The following is a 20,906-nucleotide window of genomic DNA, read 5'->3' on the forward strand; positions in this document are numbered from 1 at the left end:
TCTGAATCCAGCTTGAACCTCTGGAAGTTCTCTGTCAATGTATGATTGTAGCCGTTTCTATATTACTTTTAGTAAAACTTTATTCACATGGGATATCAAAGAGATTATCCGATGATTTCCACATTCTGTTGGGTCACCTCTCTTTGGAATGGGCACAAATACGGATCTCTTCCAATCAGTTGGACAGATAGTTGTCTTCAAAATTTCTTGGCATAGATGAGTGAATGCTTCCAGTGCTGCCTCACTTTGTTGAAAGATTTCAATTTTCATTCCATCAATTCCTGGAACCTTGTTCTTTACCAGTTCCTTCAATGCACCTTGGACTTCCTCCCTGAGTATCATTGGCTCTTGAGCAGATGCTACCTCTTGAAAAGGTTGACCATCCCACAACTCTTCTGGTCTTCGGTCTTCGGTCTTTAGTATTTAATGTATCAAATCTGTTCTAAAGAGGATCTCTAAATTCAGGTGGGATATATTCAAGGTCATATTTTGGCTCTTGTGAACTTGTTTTCATTTTCTTTATCTTTAGTTTGTGTTTGCGTATGAGCAGTTGATGGTCTGTGCCACAGTCTGCCCCTGGCCTTGTTTTGACCAGTCGCTGGAGAAGGATATCATGTTTAGTAAGGTGGAGGGTCAGAGAACAAGAGGAAGACCCCCAGCAAGATGGGTTGGCAACATGGCAGCATCAGTTGACTCACTCAAGTGTGGTAACAATTGTGAGGTTGGCCCAGGACCCTGCAGTGCATAGGGTTGCTATGAGTCAGTACCAACTCGATGGCACCAAACTACAACAATTCACCATTTGCACTAACCATGGACTCAATGAATATGAAATGTTTTATAAATATTACTCTTTTTATAAAGTTTTAGACTTAAGTACGAAAATGCACATATTTTATCTGTGTTTGAAAAGTGCTACTGCTTGAAAAGCTTTTCCACTTTGGAGTGTAGACCAGTGAATAAGAGAACTTAGTATATAGTTTCTCCTAAGTTATCTTTTAGATTAGTTTCATTATTTCATTTGAAATCATGCTCTACCAAGCAAAAAATTTGTGTTTGCCAAGAAAATATATTTATGATCTAGTCACCATATTACTACTTTTAAAATATATTTATTTCTAAGCACAAAGTATAGATAAATTTTTTTTGATATGTAATGTTTTAATTCTATAAACTTTGGAGACTTCCATAATTATAAGAATGTTCTAGCAAAATTTAGAACATTGTCATAATTTTTTCTTCAAAATGTTTATTATCTCAAATTATCAACCCATAATCTTATTAGCACAAATTAGAAATTTTCAAATTCTTAATATTTTACATCTGTGTTTAGTGTGTAGTGCTGTAGAATAGGCACTGGACCTCAAGGTCGGTTGGAGCTACAAGGTTGGCTGTTCAAATCCACCAACCACTCATTGGAAACTGTATATAGGGTCGCTGTGAGTTGTAACTGACTCATCGGCATCAAACAACAACAACATAGTAATATTAGTTTGATTTTTATTTTTAAAACTAATGCTATGGGGTGAATGTTAACTTTTTCTGTTTTTCTTAAAGCTTTATTGGACATTCATTGGGCAATTTAATAATTCGTTCAGTGCTTACAAGGCCAAGATTTAAATATTACCTCAACAAACTTCATACCTTTCTGTCTCTCTCTGGACCTCACCTTGGTACACTCTACAATAGCAGTGCTCTTGTTAACACAGGTAAAAAGTTTTATTTTACTGTACAAAATGTGCAGCATACTAGCATGGGGGTAAATATTAAACAATATTTTTGTTTATTTTGGTACCAACTTGTCACATACTTGTAATATCATGAATTCAATGATGTAGCTATTTTTACATTTTGTACTTCATATAAAAACTGATAAGTTATTTCAGAAAATGAGTATTCTCTTACTGAGTGTCATAAATAATCTCATTGTGTTATTTATGTTAAATAATATCTGTTACTTGATTTCACTTTCATTTGGTATTTTTGCTAGATTTATTCCTTTAATGGTTTATAAGTTATTCAGTTGATTTTACTCTGTCTCTTTTCAATGAGCCCCTAAAACTCTTTTTTCCATATTCTTTTTTGTTTAACTTTTATTGACAAATAAACCATACCATTTTCTTTGTATCTCATATCAAATTGATATTCAAATAGCTAGTTCGAGATTTGTACAGTTTCAAAAGCAAATGAAATCCATAAATAATATAAAACAGTACCTAAATATGAGTAAGGTACAGTACTTTAAATTTCTTTCTTCACTAAACTTTTTTCCATATATGCTTGCAACAGGTTTAATCTGCTAAGTGTCCTGGGCTTTTTCTTTTTGTTTTGTTTTCTTTCCCTGCCATGCATTTCTCTGTAATGTTACTAGCAGTGAACATGGAAATGAGAACTCCATAATTTCAGGAACAGTTCCTAACAATTGAGACTTCATTTAAGTTCCTTAAGGGGAAGATGCATTTATATATGGGAATTGATTATATAAGGTAATTGAATTAAATATGAAATTAAATGAAAAGTAAAATTAATTGTGAAGTTCAACAATTATTAGAAAATAGCTCTTTTCTTTGAATGAACCAATTGTTCATTTAAAGAGTTGGTCCTTATACAATTAGTCTACTTTAACTTAACTGTAGTTATCTATTGACTGACAATATTTAGACATTTGGATTTATTACCTTCATTTAGGGGAACGTGGATAAGCACTGAACCACAGAGTTTGTGGTGATAGCCCATCAGCCACTTCACTGGATAAGACTCTACTCTGGTGAAGATTTGAATCTTCAAAAACCTGTACAGGGTTGCTATGAGTTAGAACTGACTCCAAGGCACTTAACAACAAGAACCCTTATTTGAGGATTTCCCCTTCTGCTTCTTTACAGTTTGAGTGAATATATATAAAGGGACAATTTTCTCAGATTTGTTCTTCATATGCCATTATCTATTACATTACTGAATGAGATTGAAACAGCAAGCCCTCCATCAACCACTGTTGACCTTCTTAAAATATGTATATATGAGTTCACTTGTATTTGCCATCAGTACATGGAAATACATTTTTCACTGGTCAACAGAATTTTAATGTAAGAGGTATCATTTTGGAATGAAATATAATACATTAAAATTAATAAATTTGATACATTTTATGCATTTCCAGTTATACTCACAGACATCTGTCATGTTCTAGGTCTCTGGTTTATGCAGAAATGGAAAAAATCAGGTTCTCTTTTGCAGCTGACATGTCGAGATCATTCAGACCCTCGCCAAACTTTCTTATACAAGCTTAGTAAGAAAACAGGCAAGTATATAATAATGGTTTGGGGAATACGCTAATGAGACATTTTTCTTAATTAAACCTTTGGAAAATAAATTATAAACATTCTAAATACATGATGATTGAAAAATATTCTTTGTAATTTCTAAATGATGAATGATAGAGTCACAATTAAGACTAAGCAATTGACCGAATGTTCCTTAGGTTTGTTTGGGTTTATTCACATAATTGGAGTAATCTTCAATGAACTGTATCCCTACTTTGAAATTATCCTAAAATTTTAGCATTTTTATTTTAGTGCCAATTATAAATTGGGCTCTGTTTTTAAACTTGCATTCTGTCCTTGCGGCCCCCAATCCCATCTTTTCTTTCATCCTTCTATTCTGAGACTGGGATGTGTAGTGGCTTCATACAATAAGCACTCGACTGCAAACCACAAGGGCAGTTCAAGCCCACCAGCCACTCCGTGGGAGTAACATGAGGCTTTCTGCTCCCCTGAAGATTTAAAGTCTCGGAAACCCTATACAGGGTCACTCTGAGTTAGAACTGACTCAACAGCACTTAACAACAACTACATCCTGAGATTATCGAGTATTTCTACAAAATGTCAGTAAACTATTAATAGATAATGCATTTCTAAATTCTCACTATAGGATGATTCATGTTACTCATTTCTTAAATTAACTGATTATTTAGATATATTCTCTATTTCACATATATGAGGAATCACAAGTTTTTACAGTCTAACATCCACAACTGCGCCTTTTTCATCTCCATCTCCATTTTTGTCTCAGATTTTTGAAGTTACGGTGCTCTTTTTAAAGCCTGGGTTAAAATCAAAGATTGCTGACTAAATCACAAACAGTGTTACACTGGCCTCTGGGAACACTCAGTCTCTGTCTGAATCATCTTGATATGTGTTCTAACAGAAGTGGGAATAAGGAATCTTAAACCCAGCTCCCTTGTTTTTCATTCCTGTCATGTTGTATTCCATGCCACTGCAGTCATGTGGTCTCCATGTTGCTTTGTGCCATTTCCTACCATCTCATCTTTGCACTAATGTCCTTCCAGCATATTTCCTGTTGTGTCCATGGAAATCTTCATTGTGAGGGGAACACACTGCACTCATCTTGTTCTTCTTCGGTGAATACTCTTTCAACTCACTTCCTTCTAAAAGTGGATTCAGCTAAAACTTAGATATTTCTTACTCCATCCCTCCCCACTCACCTAGCTATGGAGAAGTTGACAAACTTTTTCTCTGATGTGTTAGATAGTAAATATTTTGGCTTTGTGGACCATACAATGTGTGTTGCAACTATGAACAATGCCATTATAGCATGTAAACAATCCAATCATGCTTTTGTTGTTAAGTGTCATTGAGTCAGTTCCAACTCATAGCAACCCTGTATAGGGTTCCAAAGCTATAAATCTTTGCAAGAGCAGAAAGCCTCATTTTTCTCCTCTAGAGCATCTAGTTGACTCAAACTGCTGAACTTGTGGTTCACAGTCCAGTGTTTATCCTACACAGCCACAATCCGCCCCCAAAATTAAAAAAGGAAATTTTAAACCATTTACAAAGTATAAAAACTAGTGAACATGGCTGTATTCCAGTAAAATTTTATTTACAAAAAGATGCAGTAGACTAGATTCCATAGATTATTTTTTGCTGCTCACTGCTGTAGAAACTCAGTTTCTTACTAAGTACCACCTAGAATTGGGGGAAACAGTCCTCATGTTTTATATTTCCTGTTGCAATCATTGTTTCTCCACTGTCTTATAAAACCACTTCCTTTGAGGCTTGTACCATCTAAGCTTTTAAAACCTAAAATTATCTTTTAAAACCTAAAACCCACTGCCTTCAAGTATATTACAATGCATAACAACCCAATAGGGTTTCCAAGGCTATAAATCTTTATGGAAGCAGAAAGCCTCCTCTCTCTCTTTCTGGTGGGTTTGAACTGCCAGACTTGTAGTTAACATGCAAGTGCTTATCCTGAAGTACTACCAGGCTCCTTTATATTGCCATTTGGTCTTTAATATCATGTTCTCCTGGTTGCTATACACAGATTCAATGAAAATTCTGATGCAGAGTCTTTTGCATTTTAAACTATTCTGTGATTATACTTTGGAAAATATATTCTTTTTGGCTCTTAATTTCCTGGCACTAATTACCAAATCTTGATAATCATTTTTTATAATTTAATGGATTAACCTTTTGAGTAGTTTATCAAGCATTGTAACTCTATAGTTCCTTTTTCAACTCCAATTCCACTTTGAATCCACACCCATGGCTATACCCCACCCATGAAATTCCACTTGCCCACAATGTCCTATACTTCTCTCTCATTCTATTACCCTCACCTGCTTTTTTAGACTCATTTAAAATCCATGCTCCATTTTCTGAAGTCTACATTGTACTTCACGGTTTCCCTTTCAGATCCATTTCAGACTACATGAATTATCACTTTAAACATTCATCTATTATGAACTCTTTCTTAGCCTTCTGTCACAGTCATCTGCTGCCGCCGCATGCCATCAAATTGATTCTGACTCAGCAACCCTGTGTAGGGTTCCCAGGGAGTGACGTGGGTTTGAACCACTGACTTGTGATTAGCAGTCTAGTACTTATCGTACAGCACCACACCAGGAATTCTCACGGTCATCTGGCTGTGGCTGTGTGCCGTGGAGTCAGTTCCAGCTCATAGCGACCCTGTACAGGGTTTCCGAGGCTGTAAATCTTTACAGGAGCAGATAGTCTCATCTTTCTCCCGCGGAACAGCTGGTAGTTTCCAACTGCTGACCTTGTGGTTCGCAGCCCAATTCATAACCACTACACTACCAGAGCTCCTTCCCCATGGTCATCTAGCAAACCTATATTACTATTTCAATAAAAGGATCACAAAGACATGCAGATCCGTAGCTCAGGCTGCTAATCTCAGGGTCAGCAGTTTGAAACTACCAGCTGTTCCGCGGGAGAAAGATGAGGCTGTCTGCTCCTGTAAAGATTCACAGCCTTGGAAACCCTGTACAGGGTCGCTATAAGTTGGAACTGACTCCATGGCGCATAACCATCACCACCACCAATGAACTATCTATCTATCTAATTCACATTGAAGATTTTTACCTCTCGAAACTATCTCTGTCTTCATTTCCTAGAAATGAATTTGCTTCCTTCTCTGTCTTTGAAACCTAAGCCCATTAATGTAAAACTTTCTACTTTCTCTTTTCTACTTTGAAACATCAGCATATCTATGCTTTCCTTCTAGTTCAGTGAAAGGTGTAACTATTAATAATCCCCCTCTTGCTGCTTTGAAACGCATTCATTGTTTTCTGTAGCTTCAGATTCTCGTTTTGCAATGACCAGCACTTTAATAAATCAGGCTAGTGCAGTCTTTCCCATCTTAAACAGTAGTAGAATGCACACCATTCATGGAGGAGCCCTGGGCATGACTCCTGGACAATGCACCTCATGCATAGCCACTAACCATATGTCGTTTGAAGCTTGTGTGCTGCTATGGTGTTAAACAGATTCCAGACTGACTCGGAAGAAAGGTCTGGTGCTATGTTTCCCTCGTCTAAACAGATAGTTCCCTTATTAAGTCTGTAATTACTCATTATGATAATTATCATTACCACACATCTGTCGGTTTGTCATGCTGTGATGACTTGTGTGTTACTATGATGCTGGAAGCTATGTCACTGGTATTTTAAATATCAGCAGGGTCACTCCTGATAGACAGGTTTTAGCAGTGCTTAAAAGAGAGAGAGACTAATTCTGAATGATCAGCCACTGTAAACCTTATGAATGTCAGTGGAACATTGTCAGATATAGTGGCCAAAGATGAGCCCCTCAGGTTGGAAGCCCCTTAAAATACAATTAGGGAAGAACTGCCTCCTCAAAGTAGAATTGACCTTAATGATGTGGATGGAGCAAAGCTTACTAGACCTTCATTTGCTGAAGGGGCACAACTCAAAGTGAAAAGAAACAGCTGCAAACATCCATTAATAATCAGAATGTGGAATATAAGAAGTACGAATCTAGAAAAATTGATAGCCATCAAATATAAATGGAACACATAAAGATTGACATCCTAGGCATTAATGAGCTGAAATAAACTGGTAGTGACCATTTTGAATCAGCTAATTGTGTGTTTAATTATGCCGGGAATTGCAAACTGAAGAAAAATGGCATCATGTTGATCATAGAAAAGAGCATTTCAAGAGATATCTTGAAGTACAGTGCTGTCTGTAATAGGATAATGTCCATATGCCTACAAGGAAGATCCATTAACAGTTCTATTATTCAGATTTACACACCAACCACTAAAGTCATTAATGATGAACTGAAAGAATACAACCAGATTTTTCTGTTTGAAAATTGGTCAAGCTTTCAGTCTGGATGCATGGATAATTAACTGCAAAGGATGTACTTATACCTGTTAGTAATTATGTTGTTGTTAGGTGCTGTCGAGTCGGTTCTGATTCATAGTGACCCTATACACAACAGAACAAAGCACTGCTCAGTCTTGTGCCATCCTCAAAATTGTTGTTCTGTTTAAGCCCATTGTTGCTGCCACTAGGTCAGTCCATTTCCTTCAAGGTCTTCTCTTTCCCCTAGCCCTTCACTTTACCAATCAAAATGTCCTTTTCTAGGGACTGTTCTATGTTGACAACCTGTAGAGAATACAAGACAGTCTCAGCATCCTCACTTCTAAGGAGCATCCTAGCTGTACTCCTTCCAAGATAGATTTCATTGTTCTTTTGACCGTTCATGGTATTTTCAGTATTCATCACCAATACCATAATTCAAATGCATTGATCTTCTATTGTCATTATTTATGGAAGCAGCAGCCAAGAAATCAAATGACACATTGCATTAGGCAAATCTACTGGAAAAGATCTCGTTAAAGTGTTCAAGAACAGAGGTGTCAGTTTGAGAACTAAGGTGCCCCTGACACAAGCCATGGTATTTTTATTCATCTCATATGTGTATGAAAGTTGGACATAGAAGACCTTAGCAGAATTGATGCATTTGAATTATGGTATTGGCGAAGAATATTGAAAGTACCTTGGACTACTGGAACAAATCTGCCTTAGAACAAGTACAGCTAGAATGCTCCTTAGAAATAAGATGGCAAGAGTTTGTCTCTCACTATTTAGACATATTATATTTATCAGGAGGGATTAGTTTCTAGAGAACGACATCATGCTTGGTAAAGTGGAGGGCCAGCAAAAAAGAGAAAGACCCCCAGCAGCAGTGGGCTCAAACATAACAATTGTGAGGGTGGCTCAAGACTGGGTAGTATTTTGTTCTGTTGTGCATAGGGTCACTATAAGTCAGAGCCTACTGGGCGGCACATAACAACAACAGCAGCAGCATGTTGTTGAAAACAGTATTTGCAATGAGTAAATTGGTCTTAGGGCCTCAAGCATTAATTCTGTCCCTAAGACCATGTTTTCTAACTAGTGTTTCTTCCTCTTTGTTTCCAGCTCTTATATTCCAATCACCAATAATTATCAATATATCTTGATTGCATGTTTTGATAAATTTCAGACTGAAGAAGTTTATAGAATTCTCCATTTCATTCTCACTGGCTTTTAGTGGTTGGTGTTTACATTTAAATAATAGAGATATTAACTGCTCTTCTTTGTAGGTATATGGATATTATCCTATCACAGACAGCATTACACTTCACGATAGATCCTGAAGTGTTCTTTTTGTTGATGAATGCAATGTCATTCCTATTTAGTTTGTCATTCTTGTCATAGTAAACCATATAATTGTCTGAATCAAAATGGCCACTATCTGTCCATTTCAGCTTACTAATGCATAGAAGAATATTGTTCATGCATTCCATTTAATTTTTGAAAGCTTCCAATTTTCCTAGGTTCATACTTCTAATATTCTACATTCTGATTACTAATGGATGTTTGCAGCTGTGTCTTCTCCTATTGAGTTGTGCTGCATCACCAAATGAAGGTCCCGAAACCTAAACTCCGTCCTTGTCAGTAAGGTCCACTCTACTTTGAGGAAGTGTCTCTTCCCCAGTAGCATTTTGAGTGCCTTCCAACATGATGGGCTCATATTCCATCATTATATCTGACAGTGTTCTGCTGCTTTTCATCAAGTTTTTAGTGACTAGCCATGCAGAAGCGGCCCACCTCTCCTTCTTGCTAGTTTGTCTTAGTCTGGAAGTTCACCTGAGACCTATTCAACTTGTATTTAAAATTCCAGTGGTATCACTCCCAGCATCACCCCAGTACAATAAACTGACAGAAGAGTGGTGGTGATATGTATTGGTTCATATAATTCCGTGAAATAGAAAGATTATTGTACCTACTTTTTCAAGTAAGGACTGTGAAGCACAGAGAGGTTAAGTGACTTTCATAAGGTTCGAAGCTAGTAAGACCTTGTGCCAGGCTTCAAAAACCATGTTATGCTGAACCATGCATCAAGAATTTTATAAGCTATTTATAACTGAAGTTTTACCTGTCAACAAATATTTATCAGTTGATTTAAAACTATAATGCAATGATGAGAATTTGAATTATATGGAGATTTTTCTTTTATACGTTTTTGTTTTTATTTTCTCAGCTAGTGAAATGTGAGAAATGGTCATCAATTCTTAGCTGATTGCTTCACTTATATATGTGCATGTAGCTATTTTATTCACAAAATAGAAATACACAGTTCACATCAGAAATGTAAGTAAATAAGAGAGGAAAACAGTGTATGAAAGAAGAGAACACTTTAAATCAGCAGTTTTATAATGAACAAGTCATTAAACCATATGTTTTTCTTGGATGTTTTTAAACAGTCAAAAACTATAGCAATGTCTCTTTTGTATTTTTCTATAAATATAATTTATATTTCTGCTAAAGCTACAATGGCTTGGATGCACTGGTCTGATTACTGCTTTTGTTTTTTCTGAATGGTCAGTTTCCCAATTCTTGGGAAAGCCTAAAATAACCTTTGTAAGGCAAAATTCAGTCTGTTGCTCTATTCTCCTTTTTTTTTTATTTAATCGAAGCCTCTTCTGTGAATCTTCCTTTTGAAACAGCCTTTTTCTATGCAACATTTCATTAATTGAAAGGTACTCATTTTTTAATGAAGCCAGCTTTAAAAAGCCTTAAAAAAACTTTATATGATTTCTAAAATAATTAGGGAATATATATTTATAATTCAGGAGTATATATTTTTATTAAGATTATATCTTTATCAGATATGAAATTGCTCTTTGTGTTTTGTTTTGAGAACCCAATAAATCTTATAAATGAAAAATAAATGTTACTTTTGATTTTTTTAAAAAGTATCTTTTATGATTAAAGTATCACAGTTATAAACATTCATTAATTTTTATACCATCTCTTCACTAACGAACCTACTGCATTTTACACATTTCTGATAAAATATATAAGTAAGCTGGGTTATATGAACAAAAACGTGGCATCAGGATAGGAGGAATATTCATTAACAACCTGCAATATGCAGATGATACAACCTTGCTTGCTGACAGTGAAGAAGACTTGTTTACTAATGAAGATCAAAGACCACAGACAGCCTTTGGTACAGATTGCATCTCAATCTAAAGAAAACAAAAATCCTTACCGCTAGACCAATAAACAACATTTTTATCAACGGAGAAAAGATTAAAGTTGTCAAGGACTTTATTCTTCTTGGATCAACTATCAACACTCATGGAAGCAGCAGTCAAGAAATCAAACAATGTATTGCATTAGGCAAATCAGCTGCACAAGACCTTTTTAAAGTGTTGAAAAGTAAAGATGTCAGCTTGAGGACGAAGGCGCACCTGACCCAAGCCATGGTATTTTCAATAACCTCATATTCATGCGAAAGCTTTACAGTGAATAAGGAAGACCGTAGAAGAATGGATGCTTTTGAGTTATGATGTTGGAGGAAAATATTGAAAGTGCCATGGGCTGCCGAAAGAACCAATAGATCCATTTTGGAAGAAGTACAGCCAGAGTGCTCCTTGAAGGCCAGGATGGCCAGACTTCGTCTCTCATACTTCGGACCTATTGTCAGGAGGGACCAGTCACTGGAGAAGGATATCATGTTTGGTAAGATGGAGGGTCAGAGAAAAACAGGAAGATCCTCAGCGAGATGGATTGGCAAAGTGGCAGTATCATAGGCTCGAGCGTGGCAACAGTAGTGAGGTTGGCCCAGGACCAGGCCTTGTTTTGTTCTGTTGTTAGGGTCGCTATGAGTTGGTACTGACTCAATGGCACCTAACAACAACAGAGAGAGAACTCATGGGCACTCTTACATTTCATAATGAGGGCTCAAAAATATCCCAAGAATAAATCTATTCAGTGTCAGAATTTCAAAAACAAAAGATCCTTATTTTAATATCTTCGTAAAAACATCTACTTCAACTTTCTTTGCCAGTTGTTGAATTCTAACAAATACAGTGTAATAATTATTGAAGTTTCCTGTTGTGCTACTGTGGGACAACATTATCTTTTTACCAACAGATTACAGAGGTGTTTAATAACAGGTATCACTTTTAATTTGTAATTAACATTTGTATTTTGTTTCTGAAAATATGAAGAAGAATCTGTATCACCTAACATTATTTCAGGGATAAGCACTTACAAATTCATTTAAAGTAAATGAGTAAAAAACGAAGAATAGTGTTATATTGTTTACAATATGTTAGCTTAACAAGTACAATCTTTAGCCCAGAATTTCTCTACTAAAGCACTACTGATATTTTGAACTGGACCGTTCTTTGTTGTTGGGGGCTGTCCTGTACGTTGTTGGATGTCTAGCCTCATTCTTGGCCTCTACCTTTTAGGTGTCAGTTGGCACTCTCACAATTGAGACAATCACAAATGTTTCCAGACACTGCTACATGTCCTGTGAAGTACAAAATTAGCCCCAGTTTAGAACCACTACTTTAGCTCATTTCTGAGAACAGACATAAAGTGACTCAGTGTGTTGCTATAAGAAAAAAAATGAGTAACCAAAAAGTATTTGGAAGATTTCCCTGTGGCTTAATTTTCAGCCAAACAATAAAGTCTTTAAGGTAAGCATTAACACTAGGAAGGTGCACACTTTGATATCAAAAAGGCAACATTTATCTGCCCAAGGACAAAGTTCAGATGGCAGAAAGAGTTAGTAAAGAAAAGAGAATGGAAATGGAAACCACAGGGTAAAAGTGGGATGAGTGATGTTACATTGTAGAGATTGTAATCAATGACATAAAGAAAATGGACATGGATTGATGAATTGAAAGCTAATATACTTTGCAAACCGTCACAAATTCACAATAAAAAGTTGTTGTTTTTAAAATATTAAGAAGAATTAAGAGTGAAGATGAAAGTTACCATTTTGTTTTCTTTCATAAATCATTCATTACATAGTCCAGAAAAACATTAAAGATTTATTTTAATCTTCTTAATGGTAATCCTGAAATTTAGCTAAAATACTCAGAAATTTTATTATAGGTGGGAAAATTTTATTATAGGTGGGGAAAATCTCTTTCCCACGTTAGAGGTAACTTTTAAAAATAATAAGTCAGGTAACTGCTGGTCAGTTAACCAGGTATTCTTTTAGCAGCTGAAATCAGTATAGGTCCAGAAGTGAACCTAGAATATAAGATTCCCAAAATAAGCACTTCATCTATTTGCGCTGTGGAGTTGGTTTGAACTTCAAAGTTGGTGATTCGAGCTCACCAGCCGCTCCTTGCAAACCCCATACAGGGTTGCTATGGGTTGGAACAAACTTGACAGCATTTAACAACAACAGACTCTTAGGATAAGCACTGGACTAAGAACCACATGGTCGGCAGTTCCAGCCCACCTGGCATTCACTAGGAGACAGAGGAGGCCTTCTGCTCCCACAAAGATTTAGACTCTGAAACCCTATACAGGATCACTAAAGTAGGAACAGATACAACGGCACTTTAAACAACAAGAAGACTCCTAGGAATTTTTCTTACAGAAATATTCCAAAAGTAGCCTTCACTATAGATAGAAAAACCATTCCTCAACTTTATATGAAATGAGAAGAGCCCCCAAATAGCTAAAACAAAGCTGAAAGAGGCTAATTTAGAAAGACTCACATTCCTGACTTTAAAATATACTGTACAGCTATAGCTACCATAATCAAAACATTCTGGTATAGAATTGAGAGTCCAGAAATAAATCCAAACAACTGATCTCTGATAACGGTGCTAAGTCCATTCAGTGGGAAAAGAATAGTTTTGTCAATAAACAGTGCTTGGGAAATTGGATTTCCACAAGCAGAAAATGAAACAGGATCCTTGCTTCACACCATACACAAAAACAAATTCAAGATGATTTAAGAATCTAATTGTTTAAACTAAAACCATAAAATTCTTAGAAAAACAAGCAGGAGCAATGCTGGGATGCCTTACTTTCAACAGTGGGATTATCTAATAACAAAAGCACAAACAAGAAAAATTATAAGACCTTGTAAAAATTTAAAACCCAATCATAACACAGGCAAAAAATTTGAATAGACATTTCACCAAAGTGGACATTCAGTGACCACCAAACCATGAAAAGTTGCTCAGAATCATAGCCATCAGAGAGATCCAAATCAAAACCACTGTGAGACACTATGACACTACCACTAGGATGGCTAAGAATTTTTTTTTTTTTTTTTAAGAAAAAAGTAACTAATGTGGGGAAATTGGAAACTTTATCCATTGCTGGTGGGAAATCAAAATGGTGGAAAACAGTATAGCAGTTGCTCAAAAATAGAACTATTGTTGTTAAGTGCCGTGGAGTCAGTTCCGACTCATAATGATCCTGTCTGTGGTTTCCGAGGAGCAGCTGGTAGGTTTGAACCGCCTACCTAGTGGTTCAAACTAACCTTGTAGTCCAGTGCATTATCCTGCAGCACCATACCACGACTCATTTGACCCAACAATTCCATTCCTAGGTATAACCCAAAAGCAGAGACTTGGTAAAAGATTTGTACACCAGTGGTCATGGCAGCACTATTCATAAGAGCAAAATATGGAAACAACCTAAATGTCTTTCCACAGATGAATAGATAAACAAAATGTACACACAGACAGTGGATTGAGAACTAAGGTGTAGCTGACCCAATCTCCTCATATGCATGCAAAAGCTACACAATGAATAAGGAAGACCGAAAGACTATAAAAGCAAGGATGCATGTGCACCATAGACTGGTTAACCATTCAAGATACAAAGGGCAGATTTACCTAAAGACAAAATTCAGAAGGTTTGGGAAAGAAGAAGGAGTGGAAACAAGAATCACAGGGAAGAAGTGAGGTAACAGATGCTACATTAAAGTGATTGCAATTATTGAAATCCAACCAAGTATAGGATTTATTGAATGTGAAACTGATAGTATACTCTGTATACCTTCACTCTGTTCACAATAAAAAGTTAGAAAAAAAAATGGTTCTTTTGAATTGCAGTGTTAAAGAATATTGAAAGTACTTTGGACTGCCAAAAGAGCAAACAAATCTGTCTTGGTAGGACAACCAACATACTCCTTGGAAGCCAGGATGGCAAGACTTGGTCTCACATACTTTGGACATGTAATCAGGAGGGACCCATCCCTGGAAAAGGACATCCTACTGGCAAAGTCCTGGTGTGGCACTTTGGCTTAATGCGCCAGACTGCAAAGCCATTTGAACTGCAAGGTTGGCAGTTCAAGCTCACTAGCTGCTCCTCGGAAACCATATACAGGGTCACTATGGGTCGGAATCGACTCGACGGCACTTCACAACAACAACTGGCAAAGTACAGTGTCAGCATAAAATAAGAAGACGTCCCCCCCACCCCCTACCCCATGAGATGGATTGACACAGTGGCAGTAACAGTGCAGTCACACATAAAAACAATTGTAAGGATGGCACAGGACCAGGCAGTGTTACATTCTGCTGTGCTTAGGGTCACTATCAGTCGGAACTGACTTGACAGTACCTACAACAGTATGGATGGAGCTGGAAAACATTATTCGAAGTAAAATAATTCAACACAAAAGTACAAATATTGTGTGACCTCACATGAGAAGACAAAAGGCAAATGTATAGAGAATAAAGTTTATTAGTGGTTATCAGGGATAACCACAAAGGGGCCTAGTCCTGATGGAAATCGTACATTTATTAATTGTAGGATTATAATTGTAATTAAGTTGTTAAACACCTATAAAATTTGAATTGGCAAAAGTTATGTGTAGATGTATTTATAACAATGACAAAAAATATATATAACTTAGTTTCTTGATTTGGAGGTTTAAGATCCAAGAATATTGCCTAAGGTCTTAAAAGCTTGTAAGTGGTCATCATTGGGTGGCCAACAGTTTGTCTGTGTTTGTCTGGAACAGAGGAAGAAGGAGAATCAAGAATAGGAGGGCTATGTGGAATGTGTAGCTAATTGCCCCCCTGAACAACTGCTTCCTTTGCTATGAGACCAAAAGAGCTAGTGGTGCCCAGCTATCATTACTGAACATTTTGATCAAAGATTCCATAGAAGAATCCTGAATAGAAGTAGGGAAATGTGTAGAAGAGAATTTCAAATTCTCACCAACTTCAGACTTCCTAGAGCTATGAAAGTTGGATGAACCCCTGAAACTTTTGCCCAGAGATAATCTGTAACCATGCTAACTCAGCAAGTGAAAAATGTCTACCTTGAGCATGATGCTCTTTTGAGACTATATGAGATCAGATTGGTAAAAGCAACACAAAAGATTAGATAGAAACTTTAGGAAGCACTGAGTTCATATTGTTATTAAGTGCCATTGAGTCGGTTCCGACTCATAGTGATTCGAGGAGCTGCTGGTGAGTTTGAACCACTGACCTTGAAGTTCAAACTGACCTTGCAGTCCAGCACATTAACCCATAGTGCCACAACAGGACTCATGAGTTCATATTAAGAGGGGAAAAGCAAATCAGAAAAGAAAGATGAGACTGTTTACACAACTCAAAGAATATAATTAATATCACTAAATGCTAACTAAGTGGCTCTAGGTTCCCTCTTGAAAGCTTGTAAGCCAGTCACTTCTTGCCTCTGTAACCCCCCCCCCCCCCCATTCTGGGTAGCCAATGTCCAAGTTGCCCAGCCCTGTCCTCTCTGTTTGCGGAGGAGGTGGGAATGATCCTCACTCTGAAGATTTGTTCACTCTTTTGAGCTACTGCTTCCATAGGTGTATGTCAAGTTTATCAAATTGTATCAGATTATTCTTTTTTCCCTCTTCTTTCTTGTTTGAACTCTGATCATCCAGCCATTGAAGCCAGGTCAAGTGGGTATTATCTGCAAGTGTGAGTGTACTTATGCATGTGCCCTCTTTTCGTATCATCTAGATGCTTCACTCTCCACTCTAGTCCTTTGTGGATATGTCACTGACTCTGGGCCCAAGAGTCCCCTGGACTTGGCACACTGCTGGCCAACCAGGTCTCCATTCAGGTTCACAGGAGTCTATTGAGCATTGTAGGGTTTAGCTTGCAGTTTCATTGCTGTTTTTCCCTCACTTCCCCTTATCAGTGAGGATCTTGGTCACCAGTTAGAGCATGCATTCCCATTGAGCCTTGGTCTTAGAAGGGGGTTTGCCCTGAGGGGGACCTGACCATTTGCCTTTATGTCTCCAGGCTAGCCACTTGTTTGTTCTTGTAGTAATCAGTCTGCCTGTCTGTATTGTTTTGTATTTTTCCTGTCAGTCTTTCTTTCAGTAAGTATCTTCTGTTATTCTGGCCACTCCAGGCTGGTCAGCTTGTCCTTTCAAGTGGAAATTTCCCCTCAGAAGATTCCGGATGCTGTTCAAGATTCCACCTATGGTCTTATGTAATGCAGAGGTTCCACAGGAAGCCTCCTTCACTGGGCACTTTGTAGCCCCATTTTAGGTATTCCAATCAGTTATAGGCAGAAGACAGACGTACAAGCTTTCTATGGTGGTATTTCTGGTTATTCCTTTCTCTCCCCCTCCAGTGTCTGTTTTATAGAGATATGCCAGGGAAACCAAAATTCAACACACAGCCAAGCATCTTAACATTATTTCCCAACTTGTTACCACTATGCTACCAGAGCTCCTTAGGAGTCAAGATTGTTGTTGTTGTTAAGTATCTTGGAGTCGGCTCCGACTCATAGTGACCCTGCACAGGGTTTCCAAGGCTGTAAATTTTTATGGGAGCAGAACGCCTCATCTTTCTCCCGTGGAACCACTGGTAGTTTCGAACTGCTGACCTTGAGGTTGGCAGCCCAACTCGTAACCACTAGGTTACCAGAGCTCCTTAGGAGTCAAGATTAGGATCCTTAAATTCCTGGGAGGAAAGGAACTGCTTCAAAGGCTTCTTCCATTTCTGTAGCCACAGTAATCCCCATGATTGGCCAGTTTAAAAAAAAATTAATTTCAGTGAGCATTAAAGTATCACAATTTACTCTGGACTATTCCAAAATAAAAATTCTAGGGCACTAATCACCTGACAACACAAAGGCTTTTGATTGTGTGGATCATGATAAGCTATGGACAACATTGCGAAGTATGAGGATTCCAGAACACTTAATTGGGCTCATGAGGAATCTATACCTGGACCAAGAGGCAGTCGTTCAAACAGAACATGGGAACATGGAATGGTTTAAAATTAAGAAAGGTGTGCGACAGGGTTGTATTCTTTCACCATACTTATTCAAACTGTATGCTGAGCAAATAATCCGAGAAGCTGGGTTCTATGAAGAAAAATGTGGCATCAGGATTGGACGAAGACTCATTAACCTGAGATATGCCAATGAAACAACCTTGCTTGCTGAAAGTGAAGAGGACTTAAAACATTTACTGATGAAGATCAAAGAGTACAGTCTTCAGTATGGATTACAACTCAATGTAAAGAAAACAAAAATCCTCACCACTGAACCAATAACATTCTTATCAATGGTGAAAAGATTGAAGTTGTCAAGAACTTCACTCTTCTTGGATCAACTATCAACACTCACAGAAGCAGCAGTCAAAAAATCAAATGACATATTGCATTAGGCAAATCTGGTGCACAAGATTGTTTTAAAGTGTTGAAGAGCAAAGATGTCAGCTAGAGGACTAAGGGTGTACCTGACCCAAGCCATGGTATTTTCAACAACCTCATATGCATGTGAAAACTGGACAGTGAATAAGGAAGACCGTAGAACAGTTGATGCTTTTGAGTTATGGTGTTGGAGGAGAATATTGAAAGTGCCGTGGACTGCCAAAAAAAACCAATAGATCCGTTTTGGAAGAACTGCAGCCAGAGTGCTCCTTGGAGGCTAAGATGGCCAAACTTCGTCTCTCATACTTTGGACATATTGTCAGGAGGGACCAGTCGCTGCAGAAGGATATTATGTTTGGTAAGTTGGAGGGTCAGAAAAAAAGAGGAAGACCCCCAACAAGATAGATTGGCCAAGTGGAAGCATCGATGGACTCAAGCATGGCAGCAGTAGTGAGGTTGGCCCAGGATTGGGCAGTGTTTCATTCTGCTGTGCATAAGGTCGCTATGAGTCGGTACCAACTCCGTGACACCTAACAACAACCCTCACCCCAGAGCTAATGTGGTGCCATTATTGATTTGTATCTTACTAATGATGCACATAAAATATTACTCTTTTGTGCACTATTTACTAGTCTGAGCCAATTAATAAACTTAGATCATTACCAATACTAAGGTCAAGAATATGATTTCAATACTTATATGAGCTAATTTTAAATACATCCCAAGGAAGTGACTGACTTACAGGGTTTCAAGAGGGAGCCTAGTTCCAGAGCGTATGGGGGAAGGTAGAATCTCTACTGAGTTGTATCCAATGTGTCTGGATGGGACTGATGAAAGGAGTTTGGGATAAGACTCTTGTACTATAGTGAATAATTGCTATCAGGACTGACTGTGAGGCTTGGAAATGTAAAGGTAGATGTTTTGGAGCAAAAGGAGGGAAATAGTTGACTTTGCAGTCCAGGAGGTGAGGTCCCTGGGACTATCAAGAGAGAAGAGCGGAGAGCGGGACCCTACCCAGAGAAGCAGTGATGCCAGAGATGGAGGCAGAGACAACGATGTGGAGAAATGGGGCTGCTGGGGACTCTGGACCCAGAGAGGGAGCGGGTCTGTGTGCTGATGACTAGGGGGCAGGCTTGTGGGGTATACCCTTTGGTTGTTTGATGATGCATGGAGGGGACTGTAATCATAGCAGTGAAGTGATATATGATAGGATGAATGTAAGGCTGATGTTCTTCCATGTAAACTATAATATAATTTACAGTAAAAACTTAAAAAAAAACAGTATCCCAACATCACAAATCCTAAATTCAGCTAGTTCACAAAAATTGAAATGCAATAAAAGGAATCTGACAAAAGTTTGTGAAACAATATTGAAACCTATTATTATTATTGGGAAAGCATCTACCCTTCTGATATCATCTGTAAATTAGGCAAGAGTCTTAAATGAAAACTTGAAATAAATACAAGGCAGCTTTAAAGAACTGTATCTCTAGTGGGGTTTTTTTATTGTTGTTTTATGAAAGAGTACAATTATTTTCTTTGTGAATATTCATAAATATTTCTATGCATTTTATATAGGTAAGCAAGAAGTCTTTACTCCTTGGGAGGGTTAAAAATATTGCTTATTGGATTGTGGTGAATTATTTAATATGTCTCATCTAACCTTAGTCTTTATAACTGCCACCAAACCACTGTTTTTATGATGGGTCTGAGTAACAGATGTGGGAAAAGATATTGCTATGATGACATAATTAGCTGTGGATAATAACAAAGGTTAATTATATTTGTAAAAACTTGAAACTCCAGCATGGGTATAAAATAAGCCATCTAAGAGGCAGAAGGAGGGGATCTTACTACCATCAAAGAAGAGCCAGGAGAAGAGTGTATCCTTTGAATCCCCAAGATGCTTGTGCAGGGAACTTCCTTAACCCAAATACATAAATCTGTGACACCAAAGGGGCAGCAACAGCTGCTGAACCAAGAACCAGAACAAGAGACAGAATAGGGGACTGCCCAGCCCGCAGAGCAAGTAAAGCTGAGTGACTTTAGGCCGAAGCCTTCCTTGCAGAGTGGGATGCCTGCAGACACTTAATTGAAGGGGAGGTTTGGTTACGTTTGCTGACCCACAGAATTAGAGCAGCATGCCTTCAGTCTGAGGCATATGAGTGAGTGATGTGTCCTGCAAACATTGATCAGCAGCCTGAAAAGAAGTTTTGTAACAATACCTGGGCAGAAAGAGGTCAGTGTGTAAACATTGATGAGGAGAGGCTGTCTTGACTGGAAGAACTGTGCCCTGAACAATTTCTGACCCCAAATTTGTAACCTGTTAACTTCCATAATAAACCCAAAACTCTGAGTATGGTATCTGAGTTCTGGTGGACATTGCAATGAATTATTGAACCCAGATGAATAGAGGAGGCTGTGGCGGAATGGTTTGTATCTTTTTTTTTTTTTTGTACTTACCTATATAGAACCTATAGAAATTATTGCCTACTTAGTCCATCGTAGTCCACATCCATACCTCCTCAACATGATCCTTGATGTTTCTCCCTACAAAGACACACTTTCTGTATCAGCTCATAGACCATATACAATGATGCTGGATTTTATAGGAAATATATAGAAATTTAAAGAAAAGAGTAATCAGATAT

At 37.7% G+C, this 20,906-nt stretch overlaps 1 protein-coding gene across 3 annotated transcripts in view; it reads left to right on the forward strand.

The window, feature by feature from the left end:
• The window catches only part of FAM135A (family with sequence similarity 135, member A), a 207,128-nt gene that overhangs the window by 179,216 nt on the left and 7,006 nt on the right, over window positions 1–20,906 (forward strand). For all 3 annotated transcript variants that reach the window (XM_006835750.1, XM_006835748.1, XM_006835749.1), the window contains 2 exons: window positions 1,558–1,709; window positions 3,188–3,298. In XM_006835750.1, coding sequence (XP_006835813.1) covers window positions 1,558–1,709; window positions 3,188–3,298 — 263 coding nt within the window. The remainder of the gene's footprint in view (window positions 1–1,557; window positions 1,710–3,187; window positions 3,299–20,906) is intronic.

Source organism: Chrysochloris asiatica, unplaced genomic scaffold (assembly GCF_000296735.1).
Source record: "Chrysochloris asiatica unplaced genomic scaffold, ChrAsi1.0 scaffold00019, whole genome shotgun sequence".
Taxonomy (NCBI): domain Eukaryota; kingdom Metazoa; phylum Chordata; class Mammalia; order Afrosoricida; family Chrysochloridae; genus Chrysochloris; species Chrysochloris asiatica.